This window comes from Schistocerca nitens, chromosome 2, assembly GCF_023898315.1.
Source record: "Schistocerca nitens isolate TAMUIC-IGC-003100 chromosome 2, iqSchNite1.1, whole genome shotgun sequence".
NCBI lineage: Eukaryota > Metazoa > Arthropoda > Insecta > Orthoptera > Acrididae > Schistocerca > Schistocerca nitens.
The window spans coordinates 456,889,661-456,912,351 of NC_064615.1; the positions used below are offsets into that span (position 1 = coordinate 456,889,661).

Sequence of the window (22,691 nt, forward strand, 5' to 3'; positions counted from 1 at the left end):
CGGGGCACCAGTATGCTCACCGATTGCAGACCCATTTGCAGAATTTCTGCGCAGGTTAGAAGAAAGAGATAGGCAGAAAGATCAGAAATTTGCTCAGGTGTCTAAGAGGAAGAGCAACAAAGAAAACAGAAAGAAAGGGGAAAAGAAAGTATGTCAGAACAGAGGGAAAAAGAAAGAGACAGAGAAAGGGACGAAAAACTGGCTCAGATGTTACGTGAGCAGGAGAAAAAATGAACGCAAATGCTTCATGAGCGTGAGCAGGAAGATAGAGAGCGAGGCCAAAGACTAGAAACGAAACTAAACAGTATCCAAAGCGAACTTGCCAAGACGCGAGATGCTTGGAAAAAAATACCTGATTTTGTGCAAAGCCTAGCCGGCGACATGCAAAAACTCCAGATAATGCAGGGATCTTCACAGCTAGCGGTTCATGTGAGCAGAGATGAAATTCAAGAAGAGTCAGTAACGGACCGTGTTGTGGGTGATCAAACACTTCCCATCAAAAACGCAGCAGGAGCATCTTTATCGCCCCTTCAGAGTGCGGCGGAGAATTGTCATGCAGAAGGAAACATATGACAGCTATGTTATGTGGACTGCATGACGTCAGGCGAAATTTCACACCAGGCCCTCATACTTGGCGGGAGGCACTGTTGTTCTACGCATCTTTGCGTGGTCACTGTGCGCTCAGAACTGAAAAGAGCGAAGTGACGCGATCGACGGGCAAACTAAAGACAGTCCAACACATCTGTGCAAAGCTTCATCAGATTTCCGCTGTGGTTTCCATTTCGTACCCCTTACTTTCCGAATAGCTCTCATACATTGTTATCGTACTCCAAAAGCCATGTAAAGGCTATGAGGGAAGGTTGTATGCGTGCCACCAAATTTTCCCCTTCTATGTTGCATTCTCGAATTTTACAGCTGTCTGTAAGCCTCCGTATGAACTCAAAGTTCTCGCTGTGGTCATTTCGTTAAATGCATTTGGGAGAAAGTGGTAAAAATGGAAATAAGCGTTTGGCGTCATTGTCCGGGAGGCCCCTGACGGGGCAGATCCGGCCGTCTTGATGCAGGTCTTATTACATTCGACGACGCTCTGGATGACCTGCGGACCGGATGGGGATGAAATGATGATGAAGACAACACAACACCCAGTCCCTCAGCGGAGAAAACCCCGACCCAGCCGGGAATCGAACCCAGACCCCTCAGGACGGCAGTCCGTCACGCTGACCATTTAGCTATTGGGGCGAACTGGAAAAAGTGGTATATTTGGCTCACTCTCCTTGAAAGGTATGCTTTTGGAATTTGAACAGTAAAGCTCTCCATGCCACACAACGCCTCTCCTGCAGCACGTGTCCTGGAGCTGACTGTGCGCCTTCGTGACTCCCGCGTGCCTGTTAAATGGGCCCCTGACCAAACAGCCGCTGTTCTTCCCATATTCTGTATTATTTCTGTTAATCCTAATGGTCCCAAACTGGCGATCAGTTCTCAAGAAGCGCTGAATGAAGGTTTTATAAATTACTAATTTCTTGCTGGAGTGATAATCCATTTAGATTCTTCCAATGGATCTCTTTATGTCATCTACCATTCCAACAACTAGTTTATGTGGTTTTTCTGCTTTGTGTCTCTCTGCACGCCTACTCCCAGACATTTTGGAGGTGTGAGTGTGTTAATGATCGAACAATAAGATTCATCCCGCCTATATATGTATAATATGTTGCCTTACAACGCTACCATCTGGACGTAGCGTTTATATTCCGTTACTTGGAGAGTAGATGTGTTACTTAGGGAACTCACCGGCACGCCGCCCCCCCCCCCCTCCCCTCCCCCCTCCCCCCTTCAGATGGAGGGACAATCTGTCGCCGATGTACCTCGCTGTCCGTGTGCGAGCGACCATACACTGCCATCCTGCTGTTTATTCTGCGACTCCCTGCAGCTACCTCAGTAAACAGTATATAGATTTGTAGGTTTCGTAGGTCGAATAACTTCGGGAGACACACGTGGATTTTAATTTAAGCACTTGTTTAATATCAGTTACGCAAACAATAATGTCATACACTCTTGTTTAATATCGGTTACGCGAACAGATCAGGTCATACTTGGTGGAACATGAAGTCGCATAAAACTGCCTTCAGAGCATATCGCATCCCTTCAAGAACAATAATAAAACCCAAAATTGTTGGCAGTAAATTCCATTATATTTTTCGCATTTCACAAGTATTTTTCAGTGATATAAACTAAAGATGCCGTTTTCCGACTTATGTCACCTTTCTTGCTGGGGCATGATGTATAAAACAAAAACAATCAACTCCTACAGTGTAGGCTTTCGCTGGCAGTACTTACATTCATGACGATTTTTGTTGTATGGGCGTTGGGCCGTGGTCGAAGAGATGTTTTGTGCCTAACCTTCCGTCTCCTAATGCTGGAGACATTGTCAGAGATTGTAAAGATGCAGTTAGTATGTTCGAAATTAAATAGGCTCAGCAAGCTGGTATGGTTTGAAGAAAGCATAGGTCACACACATCTACAAGAAGTGCAACAGGAGTCATCCACAAAAGTACCGTTCAATATCCTTGAAACCCACTTCCTGCAAAATCTTAGAACATATTCCGTGCTCAAATACAATGAGGTGTCTCGAACATAATTACCTTCTCCACGCGAATTAGCATGTTTTAATCGATTATGTGAGAACGAACTCTCACTTTTGTCACGTGGCGTCCTGAAAGCAAAGGATCAAGCCAGTCAGACAGATGCAGTGTTGATGGGCCTCCGAAGAGCTTTTGACTTACTACGGCCGTGGTCTGGGGGAAAGTCGTAGATGTACACAGTGTGGCTCTGCAGCGGATACAAAAACGCTCCCTGAAGACCGCCATGCGTCTTCCGAGGCGCTATTCGACGGACCAGCTCCACGAGGACACCGTTATCCTGACGCTCCGAGATAGGATCCACGCCACCGCCAGGAGGTTCTAGGAGAAAGCGGGCCACTCCCTCAACCGGCTCCTACGAGGACTGGGCCAACAACCACAACACAGGGCAACCGCGCGTTGGCCTGACCTGCTGAGGGATTACGTTTTACTACTCCTACAGGAGAATGTGTTTAATTCGTCTACAAGTATACACCAGCAAAGACGAATCAAGAAGCCAGGTAATACATTCTCTCCCCCTTAGGAACTGCAGGAATGACTATTCTGTCTAAACTGCACCATCCCGAACCAAGGACCCGGCTCGTCATATAGCGTCAGCGTCAGAGAACCCGACACTTCACCTGAAGATAGCAAGAAAGAAACTTGCTGAAACGTTACCGGAGAACGACGCATTGACTCGGCTGTCAACCCGAGAAGATTTTATCGTACTAACTAGGCATTTTCGATTTCTGCGAGATCTTCAAGAACAAAGCTATATACACAGTGCCCCTAGGTCTCTTGGGCAAAAGGAATCTGTAGTGCCGAATTCACGTCAGGCGTGAGGACACATGCAGAATCCATCAATATATCAAGGGGAGGTCACAGTTCACTGTAATCTTTTTGTACTGCATATTTGAGTTATGTCTGTTTCAATTCAAATGAGACAAAATGTATCCTTGAGAGATAAGGACATAGCTTACTTTTCCAGTCTATCAGCCAAGACGTCACTAGCGTCTTCCTCGAGCCTGTCAAAGAGATCGTCTTCTGTCAGGTGCCCCTTCCACACCAGCTTTCGTATCCACCTGCAACAAACACATTTACATTAATTGTTGCGCTTGCATGACCAGTTATTTCATATTCTTTTTTATGTAATCATTATTTCATTCACAGTGACATCACTGTTTTGTATTGGTTCATCGTAATTTTTATATATATATATATATATATATATATATATATATATATATATATATATATATATATATATGGTGTTACAAAAATGTACGGCCAAACTTTCAGGAAACATTCCTCACACACAAATAAAGAAAAAATGTTATGTGGACATGTGTCCGGAAACGCTTAATTTCCATGTTAGAGCTCATTTTAGTTTCGTCAGTATGTACTGTACTTCCTCGATTCACCGCCAGTTGGCCCAATTGAAGGAAGGTAATGTTCACTTCGGTGCTTGTGTTGACATGCGACTCATTGCTCTACAGTACTAGCATCAAGCACATCAGTACGTAGCATCAACAGATTAGTGTTTATCACGAACGTGGTTTTGCAGTCAGTGCAATGTTTACAAATGCGGGGTTGGCAGATGCCCATTTGATGTATGGATTAGCACGGGGCAATAGCCGTAGCGCGGTATGTTTGTATCGAGACAGATTTCCAGAACGAAGGTGTCCCGACAGGAAGACGTTCGAAGCAATTGATCGGCGTCTTAGGGAGTACGGAACATTCCAGCCTATGACTCGCGACTGGGGAAGACCTAGAACGACGAGGACACCTGCAATGGACGACGCAATTCTTCGTGCTGTTGACGATAACCCTAATGTCAGCGTCAGAGAAGTTGCTGCTGTACAAGGTAACGTTGACCACGTCACTGTATGGAGAGTGCTACGGAAGAACCAGTTGTTTCCGTACCATGTACAACGTGTGCAGCCACTATCAGCAGCTGATTGGCCTCCACAGGTACACTTCTGCGAATGGTTCATCCAACAATGTGTCAATCCTCATTTCAGTGCAAATGTTCTCTTTACGGATGAGGCTTCATTCCAAAGTGATCAAATTGTAAATTTTCACAATCAAAATGTGTGGGCTGACGAGAATCCGCACGCAATTGTGCAATCACGTCATTAACACAGATTTTTTGTGAACTTTTGGGCAGGCATTGTTGGTGATGTCTTGATTGGGCCCCATGTTCTTCCACCTACGCTCAATGGAGCACGTTATCATGATTTCATACGGGATACTCTACCTGTACTGCTAAAACATGTGCCTTTACAAGTACGACACAACATGTGGTTCAGGCACGATGGAGCTCCTGCACATTTCAGCAGTCGAAGTGTTCGTACGCTTCTCAACAACAGATTCGGTGGCCGATGGATTGGTGGAGGCGGACCAATTCCATGGCCTGCACGCTCTCCTGACCTCAACCCTCTTGACTTTCATTTATGGGGGCATTTGAAAGCTCTTGTCTACGCAACCCCGGTACCAAATGTAGAGACTCTTCGTGCTCTTATTGTGGACGGCTGTGATACAATGCGCCATTCTCCAGGGCTGCATCAGCGCATCAGGGATTCCATGCGACGGAGGGTGGATGCATGTATCCTCGCTAACGGAGGACATTTTGAATATTTCCTGCAACAAAATGTTTGAACTCACGCTGGTACGTTCTGTTGCTGTGTGTTTCCATTCCATGATTAATGTGATTTGAAGAGAAGTAATAAAATGAGCTCTAACATGGAAAGTAAGCGTTTCCGGACACATGTCCACATAACATATTTTCTTTCTTTGTGCGTGAGGAATGTTTCCTGAAAGTTTGGCCGTACCTTTTTGTAACACCATATATATATATATATATATATATATATATATATATATATATATATATATATATATGTGTGTGTGTGTGTGTGTGTGTGTGTGTGTGTGTATGTGTGTGTTGGAGATCCCTACATTTCAAGTTTACAACAGATATAATTTACATGGCGCCACAATGAAACGAAATAAGTGGACATCATACATATGTAAGATACGAGGAGAAATAATGAACAGACATTTCCATTCAAGCATTTATAATGCATTGGTATACCTCACCAAATAATTTTTTTGACACAGTGTCTGTCAAACTACAAAAAATATACCAAATTGGGTATTGCAGTGTTCGAAGAAGTCTATAATCATGCTGTATGAACATGCACACTGACTTTTTTTCTCATATTCTCCATTTCGGGTGTGGTACAATTAATCTTCTCTTTCAGATAGGGCAACAACCAACAGGGTGTTTCAACAACCAGATACTAATAAACGACCCGCTAATGACTGAGGCTACCTAAAATGCTTTAAACAGCATCTTTTGAAGTGTATGAACTGTAAAGAAGGATAACTCAGCCGTGTTCAGTGCCTTGGACAAAGTGCTGGGACCCAAACATTGGTCACTGCCTCCCGATACAGCAACTCAGCAGAAACCGACACTTTCGTACCTTTGCTTATGTATGCCAATGAACTGGGTTGTTGATGAGCACCGCGTGACCGCTACGGTCGCAGGTTCGAATCGTGCCTCGGGCATGGATGTGTGTGATGTCCTTAGGTTAGTTAGGTTTAAGTAGTTCTAAGTTCTAAGGGACTGATGACCACAGATGTTAAGTCCCATAGTGCTCAGAGCCATTTGAACCATTTTTTTTTTTGTTGATCAGCCTTCAGAAAGCTTCTGTAGTTTGGCACACTGCCGCCTGGCAATAGACAGCCGTCGGTCAGTAACCCTGTTCCAGACGTTTCCGTGGTGACAAAGAAATGCGAAGTCAAGGGAAAGCAAATTCAGTGCTGTGCAGTGGCTTTTAAACCCTTCGTGACACCGTCTTTGTCAAAGATCTGGGCATTATGGTTGCAGCCAGTTTGTGTCTGCCACAGTATTAGAGTTTTAGCCGCAGCAATGTCGCCCCACTACTGCTGCTGCTGTGCTCTGACCAACAGTTGCTGCCAGACTGCCCAGGCCCTGGCAGCCGACAGTCTACTGCTGCCTCTGCAGGACCGCTTGCCGTCATACCCGCCACCAGAGTCCGCCAGCCACCCTCTGTTGCTCTCCAGCCTTTGGTCCAGCGTTAGACTCAGGCTGAAAGTGTCACTGCCCTACCTCAGGATCGTAGCGGGGCTGCACCCTGCCTTGGCTATAGTCGACTCAGCTCCCAGTGTGCTGGCTACACCAGTCCAGCGTGCCACCACCCAAGCAGAACATGTTAATCAGACACTTCGTTTACCTTGTCTGCCACTACCAGTTCAACATTATGAGCCAACATCAAACTGAGCCAGAGATGATGGAATACCTGAATGGATATTCAGCTTCAGTGAATTAATGAAGAACTGTTTATGTTCACCATTTCTTTCTCTACTGTAGCCCACAAGGTCACACCCATCTCCCTAGCCATCGGAGAGATCCCAAGAGGAGGCTATCCTGACACAAGAAGACGGCTCCCAACACCATGTAGCGGTCATTCTCACCCACGGCCAGCTACAAAATGGTGGCAGAAGCAGGACGGTTTGGAGACGGAAACGGAGGTGCGCTTCGTTCTGAAGACAGAAAACTGCAAATGGTGACTGAAGTGGGACAGCAACATATTCGTATGTGAGTAGCATCTCAGACTTCAGATGATCACTAGTGGAATCCTTGTATCCTGGTATCTTCCTTGTGTTCTATTTATTTAATACATCAGGTACTGAACCAGTTGTTGTGTTTGGTATAGGCCCGAGAGCTGAACCATAACACCTGTGCTATGCACACAAAGTAATTTACCAGGACACATAGCCTCGTGCACTAAGTCTCATGATGTAATTTGTTATGGTTTGCCATCGACCAAAGTATTGCGCAAGCCATTACAAGCAGTGCCCTGCCTTACATGTGGTAAACTGTGGATGCCAATACAACTTAGGTATATGCTGAAGTAGCGGTATGTAGTAATGCAGAACCAGAAAACGACATCACTACAGGTTTAGAATTACTGGAGAACATCTCAGGTTCCATGAGAAGTAATATGATCTTTTTCAAATGTGTGTTATGGGCACAGGTTGGTAGCTAAAATGACACTGTGACCCAGGATGAAAGCCCATGGTATCTGAGCGCTCAGTTAAGTGGGACCACTCAATTACTTAGTATGAGAGGCAGCTTGAGTTTAAATATGGTTCAAATGGCTCTGAGCACTATGGGACTCAACTGCTGAGGTCATTAGTCCCCTAGAACTTAGAACTAGTTAAACCTAACTAACCTAAGGACATCATAAACATCCATGCCCGAGGCAGGATTCGAACCTGCGACCGTAGCGGTCTTGCGGTTCCAGACTGCAGCGCCTTTAACCGCACGGCCACTTCGGCCGGCAGTTTAAATATGAAGTACCCCAAAGAATACTATGATGACGTACTATGTGCGTTCTTGATGTATTTTGAAGATGAAATAAGTGTCAGGAAGGTGCAATAGTTCGTGTTCATTGAGTGAAAGAATGCGACAATAGTAATGCTACCACTCGCTCCTTCATTTTACAGAGAGTTTTCATTATTTATTAGGTCATAGCACTAATCTAACAGGATAGTCTGCATATAAAGGGTGTATCATAATTAATGGCGTAAACGCATACAGTTGAAAGTACACAATACTAGAAGCAAAAAAGTCTCGGTAAACAGAGGGTCGAAAATGCATACCTTAAGAGTTACGAGCAATATTTCATCTACGATACTGTGAAGCAAATCTCTTCTTCTGAAAGCTCTTTACTTTCCATATTTTGGGAAATGGTAATGTGGACCAAAACAAGAAAAAAATGTCCAATAAACATGTGCTCTAAAATGCATACCTTAAGAGCTATGAATACGTGGTCATCTTCTATACATGGAAAGAAAACTCTTCTAATGAACAATTGCTTATAACTTTTAAGGTATACATTTTAGAGCAAATGTTTACCGGACATTTTTTCTTGTTTTCGTCCATACTACTGATTCCCAAAATATGGAAAGCAAAGAGCTTGCAGTAGAAGAGATTTGCTTCACAGTATCGAAGATGAAAAATTGCTCGTAGCTCTTAAGGTATGCATTTTCGATCCTGTGTTTACTGAGACTTTTTTGCTTCTGGTATCGTGTACTTCCAACTGTATGCGTTTACGTCATTAATTATGAGAAGCCTGAAGATTAACAGAAACAGATGTGTACAGCTCAGGAATAACTTGCTTTATTTATAGATTAGCCAAGCAAAGCTTTTAATATTGTTTGTGAAATGATTCCCGTTGTTTGTGAAATGATTTGTATTCCCTTTCCATGAAGTGAAATGACATAGTTGTTAACAGAACTGATAGTGAGAGTTGAAGTGGAGGCAATGGGAACGAAAAGATAGTGCCATAGTGGTTGTGAGATAGTGTAAACAGTGCAAAGGACCAAGTGTCACTGTGGGTTAGTTAGAGCTGAAGTGAAGATAATGGAAATGAGAAGACAGCGTCTCAGTGGTTGTGAGATAGTGCAAATAGTGCAAAGGATCAAGTGTCACTGTGGATGAAGTAGAGGACACCAAAGTGTAAATACTTGAAAGCGAATCAGTGCTTATGTTGCAGATGGTTTTCAGTAGAAATTCGGAGCTGAATTATTCTTAGGAAGAAGGAGTTGTAACAGAGTAGAAGGCAGGTGCACTCAGCTCCTTGGACAGAGTTCTGGGACTAAAGCATTGACCATTACCGGACAATGCCCCAGCTGACACAGAAACTTAGCAGAAGCGGCCACTTTCGTAGTGCCGTTTCTCAAGTTCCAACGAGCTGGGACTTTGACTATCTTCAAGAAGCTTCTGCAGTTTGACACAATACTGCGTCTCAACACGCGGACGTCAGTAGTCGACCCTGCTCCAGACATTCCCACAGTGACACAGAAACGCAGACCCTTCCATGAGGTCATTGTTGTGCAGCTGCATTTCAGCCCCTCCCAGACCAGCCGTTGTCATCGGCCAGCTGTGCAACGTAGCTGTGCCCAATCTGTGGCATTGCAACCTTGGAGTCTTAGCCAGGAATATGTCGTCACCCCCACTACCGCTTCCAGGTTCCAAACCACAGTCACTGCCTGACTGCCCAGGCGCTGGTAGCCAACACTCTGCCACTTCGTCATTTCTACCGCCGGAGTCCGCCAGCCATCTGCCACTACTCTCCAGTCCTCGGTCCGGAGGTAGTGTCTGGGCAGCTCAGCACCATACTACAAGTGACTACGTGTCGCTGCCCTGCCTCGTGTCCGTGTAGGGGGCCGCTTTCTGCCTTGGCTGTTGCTATCGACTCGGCGTCTAGCGTGCCGCTACACCAACTCAGCGTGCCACCACCCCAGTAGTGTGTGTTGACTGCACACTGTGTTCAACTCGCCTGCCGCTACAAGTTGGAATATTACGAGCGTACGCTAAACCAAGCCAGAGACGAGGGCGCCCCTGTATGATTGTCCAACATGAATGAATTAATAAATAAACGTTTGTGCTCACCGTTTGCTTTTCTACAGCAGTCAACAACGTCACACCCATCTCCCCAATCGCTAAAAAGCTCAAGACTTCCCAGGTGGAGGTCGAGCCCGTCCTGACATACAAGAAGACGGCCCCCACCACCACGTAGCGGTCATTCTCACCCCACGAGCCCCGTGTCCGCAGCTCGTGGTCTAGTGGCTAGTGTGAGCCTCTGGCTCACAAGGTCCTGGGTTCGGTTCCCGGCTGGTTGGGGATTTTTCTCTGCCCAGGTACTAGGTGTTTGCGTTGTACTCATCATATCATCATCGTCATCATTCGTGACAGTACCTCGATAGGACCGTGGAAAAAAGTTGGACTGTGTACAAACTGGGACTTTGCACGGGCGCTGATTGCCGCACAATTGAGCTCCCCACGAACCAAACTTCATCATCCCCCCCCCCCCCCCCTACCCGCTACACGTTGGTGACACAAGTGGGAACGTTTGGAGATCAAAAAGAATGTATGCTTCATTTGGATGACAAGAGTGCAAGTGATGACTCAGATGGGACAAAACATATGTGAGCAGCTCAGAATTTTGACTTAAGTTAGCGGGATCCTTCTATACTGGTATCTTTTCATCCTTTGGGCCTGATAGCCTTGTGTTCTGGTTGTTCACTATGACAGATCCTGACTCAGTTATAGTCTTTGGTGAAGGCCCGAGAACCAAACCATTAACACCTGTGGGATGTACGCAATTTAGCAGGGCAAACATCTCACGATGAAATTTGTTAGGTTTGCATAGAAAAGTGCGTTATGCAAGCCAGTGCTGGGAGTGCACCTGGCTTGGGTATGGGAAACTGTGAGCGCTGATCCGTGGCAGCTACTTTTCATCTTTTCTTCCGACTTCATTTGCTGGCACTCTACTAGGTGGCATGCAACCTGTATGGCTGTCAGACACGCATCACTGTCGCACTGTCGAATGTAGTTTGGGGGGAGGGGGGGAGTGGTATTCACTTGCATCTTCTTCTGAACACGGCTACCTTTCCCCTCTCCCCCTCCCCCCCCCCCCCACACACACACACCTATCACACTGCGCCGACTGTCGGTCGAATCGCGGATGGCACCTTCCATCATATCCACGACTACACACTGTGCAGTACTGTGCACGTCCTGCTAGTCCAGATCATGTGCCGTACCAGAGACATTCTTGCAGTTTGGCAGACTGTGGTGGACTGACAAGGCAGCCAGTCCACAGTGACGGGTAGCCGAAAGGGCACACGTACACACACGCCGACTGGCGCGAAGTCTGGAACAGGATACGTGATGAATGTGATAAAGAAAAGAACGTAGCTACTAGAACACTTAACTTTTATATCGTCCTTTGGTATACAGCATTCTTGATGATACAAGTGAGACTATCTTGAGATACATGCAATGGTACAAATGGCGCCTTGCTAGGTCGTAACCATGGACTTAGCTGAAGGCTATTCTGTCTCTCGGCAATTGAGAGAAAGGCTTCGTACGTGTAGTCGCTAGCAACGTCGTCGTACAACTGGGGCGAGTGCTAGTACGTCTCTCGAGACCTGCCTTGTGGTGGCGCTCGGTCTGCGATCCTGACAGTGGCGACACGCGGGTCCGACATGTACTAATGGACCGCGGCCGATTTAAACTACCACCTAGCAAGTGTGGTGTCTGGCGGTGACACCACACAGACCATGTGTAAGCCACCACCACTAATGCTTTGAGTGCACAGCATGACGTCACACGGCCCCTGAATTCACCGCTACGTAGAGGTTGCCTTTGCCTGCAGTAGATATGTATGTGAACTGGCCAGCACCAGGTCTACTGTGCGCTAAGACAGTGTGTCCACACCACAGTCCACATGCTTTCTCAGGTACTCCTAATATCTACATGTAGGTGATTACCCTTTCGCAATTAGGTGCCTGACAGAGAGTTCAATGAACCACCTTCAAGCTGTCTCTCTACCGTTCCACTCCCGAACGGTGCGGGAAAAACGAGCACTTAAAGTTTTCTGTGCGAGCCCTGATTTCCCTTATTTCATCGCGATGATCATTTCTCTCTATGTAGGTGGGTGCCAACAGAATGTTTTCGCAATCGGTGGAGGAAACTGGTGATTGAAATTTCATGAGAAGATCCCGTCGCAACGAAAAACGCCTTTGTTTTTATATTTGTCACTCCAATTCACATATCGTGTCTATGGCACTATCACCCTATTTCCTGATAATACAAAACGAGCCGCCCTTCTTTGAACTTTTTCAATATCATCCGTCAGTCCCACCTGATACGGATCCCACACCGCACAGCAATACTCCAGAATAGGGCGGACAAGTTTAGCGTAAGCAGTCTCTTTAGTAGATCTGTTGCACCTTCTAAGTGTTCTGTCAACGAATCGCAGTTTTTGGTTTGCTCTACCCACAACATTATCTATGTGATCTTTATAATTTAGGTTATTTGTAATTGTAATCCCTAAGTATTTAGTTGAATTTGCAGCCTTCAGATTTGTGTGACTTATCGCGTAATCGAAATTTAGCTGATTTCTTTTAGTACTCATGTGAATAACTTCGCACTTTTCTTTATTCAGGGTCAACTGCCACTTTTCGCACCATACAGATATCTTATCTAAATCATTTTGCAATTCGTTTAGGTCATCTGATGACATTACAAGAAGGTAAATGACAGTATCATCTGCAAATAATCTAAGAGGGCTACTCAGGTTGTCCTCTATGTCGTTAATATAGGTCAGGAACAATACAGGGCTTATAACACTTCCTTGGGGAACGCCGGATATTACTTCTGTTTTACTCGATGACTTTTCGTCTATTACTAAGAACTGTGATCTTTCTGACAGGAAATCACGAATCCAGTCTCACAACTGAGGCGATATTCCATAGTCACACAGTTTGGTTAGAAGACGCTTGTGAGGAACGGTGTCGAAAGCCTTCTGAAAATTTAAAAATATGGAGTCAATTTGACATCCCCTGTCGATAGCACTCATTACTTCATGTGTATAAAGGGCTATTTGTGGTCCAGAAGAACGAAATTTTCTGAATCCATGCTGACTATGTGTCAGTAAATCGTTTAATTCAAGGTACTTCATAACGTTCGAATACAGTATATGTTCCAAACCCCTACTGCAAATCGACGTTAGTGATATGTACCTGTAATTTAGGGGATTACTCCTATTTCCTTTTTGGGTATTGGTGTGACTTGAGCAACTTTCCAGTCTTTAGGTACGAAACTTTCTGTGAGCGAGCGGTTGTATATAATTGCTAGATATGGAGTTATTGCATCTGCATACTCTGAAAGGAACCTGACTGGTGTACCATCAGGACCGGAAGCCTTGCCTTTATTAGGTGAGTTAAGCTGCTTTGCTACACCGAGGATATCTACTATGTTTCATATCTTCGCAGTTGTTCTTGATTGGAATTCGGGAATATTTACTTCGTCTTCTTTGGTGAAGGGTTTCGGAAAATCTTGTTTAATAACTCTGCTTTGATGGCACTGTCATCAGTGACTTCACCGTTGTTATCGCGCAGTGAAGGTATTGATTGCGTCCTGCCACTGGTGTGCTTTATATATGACCAGAATCTCTTTGGGTTTTCTGCCCAATTCCGAGACAGAGTTTCGTTATGGAAGTTATTAAAAGCATCTCGCATTGAAGTACGTGCTATATATCGAACTTCTGCAAAACTTTGCCAATCTTCGGGATTTTGCGTTCTTTTAAATTTGGCATGCTTTTCTCGTTGCTTCTGCAACAGCGATCTGACCCGTTTTGTGTACCACGGGGGATCAGTACCATCACTTATTCATTTATGTGGTACATATTTCTCAATTTCCGTCGATACTATCTCTTTGAAATCATTCCACATCTTTTCTACGCTTACGTGATCAGATCGAAAGGAGTGGAGACTGTCTCTTAAAAAGGTGTTAAGAGCATTTTAACAGCTTTTTTTAAATAGATATACTTTGCGTTTCTTTTTATGGTTGTGGGTGTTACGGTATTCAGCCTAGCAGCAATTGCCTTGCGGTCGCTAATCCCTGTATTCGTCATGGTACTCCCTATTTGTCCAGGATTATTTGTTGCTAAGAGGTCAAGTATGCTTTCGCAACCATTTAGGTTTCGAGACGACTCATTAACTAATTGTTCAAAATAATTTTCTCAGAAAGCGTTCTGTTCAATTTCGGATGACGTTACATGCCTGCCGCCGGTTTTAAACGTATAATTTTTCCAGCATATCGAGGGTATATTGAAACCGCCACCGACTATAATTGTATAAGCGGGGTACCTTTTTGAAATGAGACTCAAGTTTTCTTTGAACTGCTCAGCAACCATATCTTCTGAGTCGGAGCGTCGGTAAAACTATCCAATTAATGGCTTAGCCCGATTGTCAAGTATAACCTCTACCCATACTATTTCGCAGGAACTATCTACTTCAATTTCACTACAAGGAAAACTACTTCTGTCAGCATTAAATACTCCACCACCAGCTGTATTTAATCTATCCGTTCTGAACACTGTTAGATTGTTTCAAAAAATTTCGGCTGTACTTATTTCCTGCTTTAGCCAGCTTTCTTTACATATAACTATTTGAGCTTCAGTGCTTTCTATTAGGGCTTGGAGCTCTGGTTCTTTCCCGACACAGCAACGACAATTTACAACTACAATACCGATCGTTTCTACAACCACCTTACTGTGTTCGACCTGCCCCCTTTTAGACGGACGCCCTTTCTGTGGTTACCTGAGGCCCTCTAACCTAAAAAACCACCCAGTCCCTTCTACACAGCCCCCGCTACCCGTGTAGCCGCTTCTTGTGTCCAGTGGACTCCTGAGTTATTAAGCGGAACCCGGAAAACCACCACCCGATGGCGCAAGTCAAGGAATCTGCAGCCTACACGGTCACAGAACCGCCTGAGCCTCTAATTCAGACCCTCCACTCGGCTCTGCACCAAAGGACCACAGTCTGTTCTGTCGACGATGCTGCAGATGGTGAGCTCTGCCTTAATCTCGGAAGCAAGACTGGCAGTCTCTACCATTTCCGCTAGCCGCCGAAACCAGAGAGAATCTCCTCTGATTCAAAGGGCCACACAGCTTGAGGCTGCTGCCAAGGGGCATAACTGTGCGGGGTCGGACGCGAGGATGTGAGGTAGGTCGAGCACGACCCACGTATCCCCTGATCGATACATTGCAGTGGCCGCCCCGGATGATGCCTGCACTTCGGTTGACCCCTCACCCTTGGTCGAGTGGAAGATCATTCAAATGTCTGGCAGGCAGACAAAGACTTTTCGTGGGGCTCTTCATAGGGCCTCCCCAATTCGTTTGACGAACGGGTTTCGGGCGTTATCTGTGGCGGACGAAGTCTCTGAAACGGACGCAGTCGTCCACCCTGCAGTTGGCTGCACTCTATACTCTTCATGGCATCTGGAAGCACCCTTTCCACACCCAGAATGACTCCCCCCACTATGCACACAGAGTCCACACTGGCTTCCTTCCCCTCCTTGGCAGCCATATTCCCAAGGGGCCCCATTACGCGCCTAACATTGTAGCTCCCAACTACCAGAAAACCCACCCTCTGTGAATGCCCAGACCTTTTGGGCCGAGAAGCTTCCTCTGGAACAGGGTGGACGACTGCATCCGGCTCAGAGAATTCGGCAGCCACAGATAACGCCCGAAACCTCTTCGTCAAATGAACTGGGGAGGCCCTACGATCAGCCCCACGAAAAGTCTGTCGCTACCTGCCAGACTTTGGAGTGATCTCCCACTTGAACACAGGTAAGGGGAAAACCTTAGTGCAGGCAGTATCCGGGGTGGACATAGCAATGGATCGATTGGGGACACATGGGTTGTCATCGACATACCTCGCATCCCCGCATCTGCCCCCCCCCCCCATGGTGATGCCCGTTGGCTGCAGCCTCAAGCTGTGTGACAGAAGCCAACACTGCCTGGAGCTATTTCTGAACTCGTTCCTGTCTGAAACTCGTAAAGATATGTAATAAACAAATGATGTACTCGCCTTATTAGCAGCAGCAACTCGCGGTGATCTCTCACTGACAGTCTAACTGACGCTGAACTGTTGTACGCAAAACAAACGAAAGCTTGTACGATACGAGTGTTGATACAACGGTCGATAGCAACGGCGGTACTATACACTACACTGCTTTTAAAATGAAAGGTTGCTCCTAGCAAGCACTCAGACACGCAAGAAAGTACAAAAATATACTAGAAACTACGAAGGTAACTGAAAAGAAGTCGTTCTTGATTGAAGATCGTAAAAATATGTAATAAAAAAACGGTGTACTTGCCTTATTAGCAGCAGGAACTTGCGGCTCTCTCTCACTGACTGTCCAGCCGACACTCACAATATGTTACACTTGAACATAGTCTAATTTTAGAACAGAACTGCGTTCTGTTGTCTTAGAGGAAAGTGATTGAGAGGTTCTGACTTCTCTTTCCTGGAGTAGCCTACAAGGTCTCTGCCCACTGCTGATGCCACTCGCACAGTTAGCACTCTGCACGCTGACAGGGTGCAGCGAGTCTCAGCGACACCACATGATGCATGGTTAGGGGCTTGGATGCCTTCACCTACAAGAATCGATCAGCAGGCGTCACTTCATACAGTGAGAAATGCACGTCAACATCTTCGCCTGATACAAGTCGTGCACCCTGCAACAAACTCCGCTCTTGGGATGGCTAACCATTACATACTGCTGCAGCTCCATCACGCCAGAATGCGAAACCAGGGATACTAGTGCAGCTTTTCCAAAATGTCGACAGGCCGCATACATACAACAAACGATTGAATTTTCACGTCAGTTTTATAGTGAAATCAATGAAATTTCCACCTAAAGAAGGGCTAACCTCCCTTTCCAGGTGGCATCTAGAAATTGTATTTAACACTAACCGTAAGTTCCAACACATACCGACAGCGTAACCGAAGGGCATTTTAAGAGTTGTCCACATCCCTACTTCAGATCCAGAACCATAACAACAACTAAGAAACCAAGAGTTACACGCACATTTTGACGAATACTTGTGCAAGTGATATTACGACTTGTTTACGTTTCCAAATAATCGAAGTCTTCAGTCCGCTTCTCCTGTAGGCGCCCATCCATAACACAACCAGAAGTTCCAACACTAGTCGCCTAGAATGCAGCGCCGTTATTATTGCAATGTAGGAAAGCTGTTTCCAGTGGCTAGTACACTTTCAGCAGGCATGTTCTGTACACTGTGGTCGCAAACTTCAAAACTTCAGGCAGGCAACAGAATGGGTCACATCTCGCATAAGAACCTCGAAGAAAGGGAAAATCATGACTCATACAGAGGCACACAACCATTTAAAGTATCGTTACTTGATGGTTTGATATATAGTTCGTTACTTGATGGTTGATATGTTTTTAAGAGGAATGTAGTGACGCAACGACTGTACTTGAAAGAATCATGAGAACTAAGATCATTGGCCAATATGTTGTACATATGCATATGTACTCCGCTAGACACCATATGCTGTGTGACGGAGGGTACCCTGTACCATTGCTAGTTATTTCCATTGCTGTTCCAAACGCAAATAGAACGGGGAAAACGCGACTATCTTTGTGCCTCCTTATGAGCCCTAATTTCTCGTATCTTGTCCTCGTGATTCTAACGTGACATGTATGTAGCCTGCAGTAGAATCGTTCTGCAGTCAACGTCAGATATCATTTCTTTAAATTTTCTCAGTGGTTGCTCGAAAAGAATGTCGTCTTCCCTCCAGGGATTCCCATTTGAGTTCCTGAAGCATCTCCACAATACTTGCATGTTGTTCTAATCTACCAATAAGGATAGAACAGGGCAGGAACGTTTGTGTATTTGCACAAATACCGAGTGTGAAGATCTCTACGCCATCCACAACAACAGCCGCAATGCAGATAATAGTCAAAACCACTTAGTCAACGGTGTGTGATAGCTTTGTGTGAGGGACGCTGCTGGTTATGTCACCTCCTCTAGTGGACGAGACACAGTCATATGTTATTTACTTCCGCTTCATCCAACGAACGAACAATGTACTGTAATCACATTCCAAAGCTGTAGCTTTCATTCGGCGAAAGCTGTAGATGAACTCCTTGACAGAAATAGTCGTGTGCAGGAAAGCAGCATTTAACACCTGAACAGCTGTAACATCGAGAACAAGAAGAGAACAGAAAACTAGATGACCGCAATATATATCTCACACACACAATAACTATCAAGCAAGTGGCTTGAGAAACGTATGCATATAACTGGGAGAACCTCACCAAACTATGTTTCACATTTTATGAAGGACATTCAGCATATGAAGCAGATTTCTTACGGTATTGTCTTCTGAGTGCGACCGTTTCCAATACGATTTAACGCCATCAAACGGTGGTTGGGTACATATCTTAAAGTAAAATCAACGGAGCAGTACTGCATTGGTCTGCAGGACACCAGTCATCCCTCCTACATAGATGTTTGATACAGCTTTTCAAAATAGGATATTCCCTGCAAGCAGAACATGGTCTCATCATGACAGACCCACGGTGCTGACACACGAGGCATTCGGTAAGTCCAGGTGACAGAGCTCAGCTGCGGCTCAGGCCACCAACAGGCATCTGGCGTGTGTTAGCGCGGGGCGGCAGTGCGGTGTGGTGCAGTGAGGAGCACGGTCGGAGGAGGAGAACCTCCACCTTCCCCCACCAGTGTTTGTATAAATAAAGACAAAGCTGTTGCTACTACGGCAACGGCCTTGCCCTAGTGGATACACCGGTTCCCGTGAGATCACCGAAGTTAAGTGCTGCCGGGCGTGGCCGGCACTTGGATGGGTCACCATCCAGGCCGCCATGTGCTGTTGCCATTTTTCGGGGTGCACTCAGCCTCGTGATGCCAATTGAGGAGCTACTCGACCGAATAGTAGCGGCTCCGGTCAACGAAAACCATCGTAACGACCGGGAGAGCGGTGTGCTGACCACACGCCCCTCCTATCCGCATCCTCATCTGAGGATGACACGGCGGTCGGATGGTCCCGATGGGCCACTTGTGGCCTGAAGACGGATTGCCTGTTGCTACTACACAGCATACAGTTTGGAATTTAACTTACAATGCTGTATGATACACTACTGCCCATTAAAATTGCTACACCACGAAGGTGACGTGCTACAGACGCGAAATTTAACCTACAGGAAGAAGATGCTGTGATATGCAAATGATCAGCCTTACAGTGTATTCACACAAGGTTGGTGCCAGTGGCGACACCTACAACGTGCTGACATGAGGATAGTTTCCAACCGATTTATCATACACAAACTGCAATTTACCGGCGTTGCCTGGTGAAACGTTGTTGTGATGCCTCGTGTAAGGAGGAGAAATGCGTACCATCACGTTTCCGACTTTGATAAAGGTCGGATTGTAGCCTATCGCGATTGCGGTTTATCGTATCGCGACATTGCTGCTTGCGTTGGTGGAGATCCAATGACTGTTAGCAAAATATGGAATCGGTGGGTTCAGGAGGGTAATACGGAACGCCGGGCTGCATCCCAACGGCCTCGTATCACTAGCAGTCGAGATGACAAGCAACCTATCCGCATGGCTGTAACGGATCGTGCAGCCACGTCTCGATCCCTGAGTCAAAAGATGGGGACGTTTGCAAGACAACAACCATCTTCACGAACATTTCGAGGGACTATCAGCTCGGAGAGCATGGCTGCGGTTACCCTTGACGCTGCATCACAGACAGGAGCGCCTGCGATGGCGTACTCAACGACGAACCTGGGTGCACGAACGGCAAAACGTCATTTTTTCGGATGAATCCAGGTTCTGTTTGCAGCATCATGATGGTTGCATCCGTGTTTGGCGACATCGCAGTGAACGCACATTGGAAGGGCGTTTTCGTCATCGCCGTATTGGCGTATCATCTGGCGTGATGGTATGGGGTACCATTGGTTACACGTCTAGGTCATCTCTTGTTCTGGCCGAGCAACTGGCTCGTCACAATACGCCAGTCACTACTCATGATTAACTGTGGTATCGTGTTGAAGCTGCGTGGGCAGCTGTACCTGTACACGTCATCCAAGCTCTGTTTGACTCAATGCCCAGGCGTATCAAGGCCGTTACTACGGCCAGAGGTAGTTGTTCTGGGTATCGATTTTCATCTGATCTATGCACCCAAATTGCGTGAAAATGTAATCACATGTCAGTTCTAGTATAATATATTTGTCCAATGAATACCCTGTAGGGAAGCAGCCTACTCATGCTGTAGTAAATTCACATCAGTCTTTCCATTGTGTGCCAGCCAGTCCGCTGTAACTAGCTCTGACGTCATAAATGTTGCGCAATACTTTAAAAATCAAGCAAATAACCTAAAACGTTTCTAGCATGTCAGATGTAATACTAAATCAACATGTGTTGAATATCAGTTCGATAACTTTAACCATTTTCGAAATTTTGACATTTTTCTGTAAAAATCATTGGCGCAACAGAAAAGAGCTAGAGACTTAAAAAGTTATATTTAGATTCCTTTTTCTTAATTATTTAATAGAAACAGTACTTTGGATCTCACAAATTAAGATTTTAGCTGAAATTCATAATTTTCTGGTTTTTGTCTTAAAAATTAAGGAAGCAAGATAGATTAAGTAGGCTAATAAATAAGGCTAGGATGTTTATATTTATGTAGAATGGAGATCCGCTATAACCATAAAGATGTGAGAAGTTTCATTTGAATAACTATAAAACTATAGCGATAGCATATCTCCAAAAGGGCAAGTTCAGAGCTCGTCTACTGCGTGCAGTGTAATTAAATTAATTCTCTCTCCCAAAATATTTAACTTAGCCACGTCAAGCTTTTATTATGATTACTTACCTGTGTGCTGAATGCACATTTAAATTGAGAGCTTCATCGGCCATCAGCAAAAGAAGCTATGATTTATTCGGTAACTTAAAGTGGTGCATTACTAGCCCAGCGGCTAGTCGGGAGAGCCGATTTGATCAGGCATTCCCTTAGCCGTCCGCACCGCGGCTTTATATATAAGAAGGCTGCGTGAGGAAAAAAGGCCCGAGTTCTCATCAGACGCTGAATAGCACACCATCTGTGTCGGGAGTCGCGTCAGAGCTATAAGCCGTAGCTATAAGTGTATTTCTCAGATGAAGTGGGCACTAGGAATTCTAATTACAGGCTTCACGTTTTGCTAATCACTTTCTGGTTGCCAATATTGTAGTTAGAGAGCCAGTGTTGAGAACGGCAAAAGACAGCATAAATAATAGGAACATTTATATAACAATTAATTCCACTCGCCTCCCCACATATGGTTAAAACGGCAGGGAATGTTTCTACATTCAAGAATTTTATATAACAACATTCAATTCCTACCAGCCGCCCCACAAATGGTGCATCGGCCGGGAAATGCAGTGTTCCTACAAACCAAACATTCATATAAAACAAATCAGTTCCACCCGCCGCCCCACATATGGTGCATCGGCCGGGAAGTGTTTCTACAAACCAAACATTATATAATAACAACGATAAAATTCCACCAGCCGCCCCACAATTGGTGCATCGGCCGGGAAGGAAATAAACTGAGTAAAAGTGAAAGTGATTTTTAAATATTCGGATTCGCGAGTGAAATGCGACACGCAACTGAGTATAGAACAGTGAATGTGTTACGTGTGTATGTGGACGACGCAATTGGATTAACAACGCATCTGGATTGACGGAGCTGGCACTGAGTCTAGCGGCGCTGCCGGCATCGCGAGAAGCCAGTTTCGCCTCACCGCAGTCGTCCGCCGGAGTAGCCGGAACCGCGCCTGCAGTTGCGGGCCACGCAAACACACAACAGCCATTGGAGTGCCGTCTGCAGTTCAGCGCGCTGTGTCGCATCAGTAATCCTGGTACGCCACGCCGGCAACGCCATACGTCGTGCAGAAGGAACTAATTGAAAAGCTGTTAAAAATTTTACTAATCTGCACTAAAAGACTGTCGGAAATGGAACTGCCAGAAGAAACCGAGGTTAAACTTAAATTAGAACCTATGTCTGTTGAAGGAAATGTAAATCCAGACAACGGTTCAAGTGTAAATATGCATGAAAGTAGTAAAGTTAAAGTGGAATATGAAGTATTGTCTCCTGACAGTATTGTGGGAAGGGCAATAATTCAATAATATAGACCCCTGTAGTAAAGCAGAAATCAGAAATTGTGAATTTATTGGATGATAGTTTATCTGATGAGTTAAAAACGAAACAGCCATCAGAAGTGGTAGAGTTTAAACAGGAGAAATTAAATATGACTGATCAATCAGAAGTTTCGTTTAGTTTTGATGATTCTGGTGCTGGAGCTAGTTTTTCGTCACCTGAGTGTGATAAAAAGCCAACTAGTGAGCAACCCAAAGATACTGGGGCTATTGATTTAAATGTTATATTACAAGCAATAGCTGCCAGTAATGCAAAATTGTCAGCTAGTAATGCTGAATTAAAATATGAGATTGTGGCCAGCCAAACTAATTTTAATAAACGATTTGAGACAGTGGACAATACCTTCAAGGCTGGTTGCAATAAGTTGAAAGAGGATCTGGACAGTTTGAATTATAAAATTGATTACAACCATGAGGATATTAAGAAAAAGGTTGCTCAAC

At 45.3% G+C, this 22,691-nt stretch overlaps 1 protein-coding gene across 1 annotated transcript in view; it reads right to left on the reverse strand.

The window, feature by feature from the left end:
* LOC126236341 (ATP-binding cassette sub-family C member 4-like) overlaps positions 1 to 22,691 on the reverse strand; it is a 229,687-nt gene that overhangs the window by 171,393 nt on the left and 35,603 nt on the right. Inside the window, exon 3 of the mRNA XM_049945567.1 lies at positions 3,596 to 3,697. Coding sequence (XP_049801524.1) covers positions 3,596 to 3,697 — 102 coding nt within the window. The remainder of the gene's footprint in view (positions 1 to 3,595; positions 3,698 to 22,691) is intronic.